This window comes from Ixodes scapularis, unplaced genomic scaffold, assembly GCF_016920785.2.
Source record: "Ixodes scapularis isolate PalLabHiFi unplaced genomic scaffold, ASM1692078v2 PGA_scaffold13__105_contigs__length_92229423, whole genome shotgun sequence".
Lineage (NCBI taxonomy): Eukaryota > Metazoa > Arthropoda > Arachnida > Ixodida > Ixodidae > Ixodes > Ixodes scapularis.
Window position 1 is genome coordinate 23,692,881 of NW_024609839.1, and position 3,198 is coordinate 23,696,078.

Genomic DNA, 3,198 nt, shown 5'->3' on the forward strand with positions numbered 1-3,198 from the left:
AATTAATATACGAGACTCTTAATTTAGAGCCGGATCTCCACTACCGCACCAGCATGAACATAGCTTTAAATAACATAACAGCACATAACAGCAGAGTGGCGAAATATAGTCGCATATGTCAACCACTGAAGAAATTAATTGCTTTATGTACTATCATGAAGGTAGTGCCATGTTTTAATGCCACGTTAAATAATCATATTCAAAGGGGAGTGAAGTTTAACAACATTGATGTATTTTGTCATGACCCTTTTCCCTTCTAAGGGTACAACTAGTTCTGCATTAAAGAGTACAGGATCAAACTTCAAAACCAACATTGGATGAGGTAGATATGCACGCGTTGACTAGATATCTTTTGTAAATTAAGACGGATGTTCCAAAGCAGTGTGTTAGTTAGGGCTATTCTGACTCCACGCTTGAGTCATCTCCGTCGTGGTATTTCAGATCAGGGCTCCTGAGCTCGAGATTGGAGCGAACAAACACCAACTTCTGCACTCTGTGTCCTTTGAGTCGGTTCCTACTTTTGGTGTGGACACCACTGAACTTCGACCAGTTTCGTTCGCACGCAGCGGAGGAGGGCGGGACTTGGAGAAGGCGACAAGCAATTGGTACCAGGGGTTCAGAGGCACACAGCCCTTGCCACCACGTGGACGGTGGAATATGCTTCGCCGAGTCCTCCAATGCCTTCCTCGACCAAGCACCTGACTGGACCCGGTATTCGGCGAGATTTGACAACACTTTTCCCACATCGAGACACATCCTTTCTGTTGTCTCTGTGATGTAGTCCATTGCGTGGCATACCTCTTCGTCACTTAAGCACCGCCCTTCGAACTTCGGGTCGAGCAAATTTGCGGCAGCATGTGCTGGACGGCAAATAAAGTTGCGTCGCTCACGCAAGATTTCTGCTACTCTTTCCTTTTCGCCCGTTGTCAAGGCAGAGTTTGGAAGGGCCTCTTCGACTTGTCTTGTTACTTTCAAGAGGATCTCATGGACGTCTGAGAGGACAGCAGTGTCTGACTCAGCCTCGGAAATAGCACGGGCAACTGGCTGCAACACGTGGAAGGTGATTTGCACATCTCGCCAAAAGTAGTCTTCATCTAATATCGTTGATCTTATTTCCCTGCTCACTTGAAGCTCCGCAGCGATCACAGTTTTCTGTAAAGCTTCTTTGTTCTTCAGTAAGCCTTCTAGTGACATCAAAATGCCCGCCCAGCGAGTTTCAGCTGGTAGTTTTAATGTGGTCTGGTTTCCAGCATAGCACTCTTCTTGCCTCTTAGCAAAGTGAGCCGCAACCACGTGAGAGTTTCTGACATACTTGATTACAGTCTTGGACCTCTTGCAAACTTCTTGCAATGTCACCAGTTTGAGCATGTCCGACAGCAACAAGTTTAGTCCATGAGCACAGCATCCAAGAGTAGTGATGCTAGGGTAGCGCAGACTGACGATTGTCCACGCGGCCTTCATGTTGCTTGCATTGTCGGTAACAAGAACGAAAACCTTGTCGGTTCCAATTTTCTCCACAACCTTCACAATCTCTCCCGCGATGTAGTCTCCTGTGTGCCTGTGATCTTCCGTCTCCACGGCGCTGTAGAAAATAAGCTTCGGTGTAGCCAACACAAAGTTCAAGATGCTCTCGCCCCGTACATTGGTCCAGCTGTCCGTGAGTACAGTGACGCACAGAGCGGCGTTGACTTTCTCTTCCACCTGCGTCATCACTCGGGCATACTCGGCCTCCAAGAGTCGTCCACCTAAAGAATGCCTGGAAGGCGGCACGAATGCGGGCCTGAGGAGCTTGAACGCCTCTCGCGAGTATCTGTTTTCCGTAACTGATAAAGGCGTTCCACTGGCATATATCGCTCGAGCCAGCGCCTCATCAAGCTTGCTTTGACACCCTTGCGTCATTCTGTCAACGAACGCTTCTATAGAAGTTCGCTGCTTGACATATCTGTCGGCCTCATTTTGAGAGCTTGTGCTTTCATTTTCCACAGGTGCACGCTCTGACCGTAAAACTTCCACAGATGGGCTCCTGGACCGACATGCCCCAGACTCTGATCTTGTCGGGTCGTCCGATGCTGCAGACCTGATGTCCGGGGGGCACTTCGAGCACCTTTCGATGTGCTGCCGCAAGCGAGTTGCGTTGGGAAATTCGTATTTGGCACAGCAAAATCTGCACACCGCTGGCCCCTTACCACTGTTTAGCACGTCAAAGTTCCTCCAAACGTTGGAGCGCGGCCTCACCATAGCGAACAGCGCACAGTTTTCACGGATCCACGGCGAAAGTCCATACCCGAGAACGATACGCGCGAGGTTTCAGAAACGGCGCTGTTCAAGCTAAAGCGTTATAGCTGCCCTGGCTGACCTCTCCACGGCGCACAGCACACAGTTTTGACAGCCCCACGGTCCACGGCAAGTGTCCACACCAGAGTAAGATGCTCAGAACTTTCACTAAGGGGCTGGGAAAGCTAAAGTGATATGGCTCCTCCGACTGCCCGTCGAGAGCGCGAACGGCACCGGCGGGAACGAAGAACTGCGTAGGTGCTATCGGTTGTTGCCAGATGAGTAGTCAAAGCTCAGCTAAATTGACAAAAGTTGTCGTAAACGTTAAAAAAGGTGATATAATATAATAGTTCACCGTAAAACTGGCGGAAATATCTTGCGGTTGTTGACCTCTGTCGATATATTTCGAATCATTACTGAATTATAGCTGTTGAGAATATTTTTCGAATGTTTTCAAAATTTCCGGAAAAAAACTTGTTTTTTTCGTCGTTTTTTTCCGGCCTTCAAAATTTCCGGAAATTTTACATCTCTACTCTCAAGGGGAGCACGTATAGAATAACGGTTTTGTATCCATGAAAATAATATTGCTGTGGGAAAGAAGTGGAGGTGCAGCATACTTAGAAGAGGAATATACCTCGAAACACTGCTTATAATGTATTTGAGCGTGAAAGCTTGGGTGTAAATTTGCTTCTATTTTTAGCCATTTTAATATAGAAACTACTAAAAACTGCGAAGGAGGAGTGAGCTCGTAAATCATAATCTTAGCACAATATCCTAGTTCAAGATTCTGCAGCATCTCAGCTATAGATCAAAATCCACTTCAAAGGAATCAATCCACATATAACAGTTTGCTTTTGCTCATGTATATACATCAAAAAGGTTGGGCATGCTGTCCCGATAAGGTGAAAGAGGCCTCTTACTCAC

General features: G+C 47.2%; 1 protein-coding gene across 1 annotated transcript; it reads right to left on the reverse strand.

The window, feature by feature from the left end:
• Positions 1-396: 396 nt before the first annotated feature.
• LOC120844449 (zinc finger BED domain-containing protein 4-like) lies at positions 397-1,710 on the reverse strand. The gene has a single exon (XM_040216242.1). It carries the CDS (start codon positions 1,708-1,710, stop codon positions 397-399), a length of 1,314 nt encoding a protein of 437 aa, XP_040072176.1.
• Positions 1,711-3,198: the final 1,488 nt, after the last annotated feature.

Excerpts from the sequence above, each read along its gene's own strand:
- LOC120844449 (XM_040216242.1), bottom strand. The coding sequence starts at position 1,710 with ATGACGCAGGTGGAAGAGAAAGTCAACGCCGCTCTGTGCGTCACTGTA.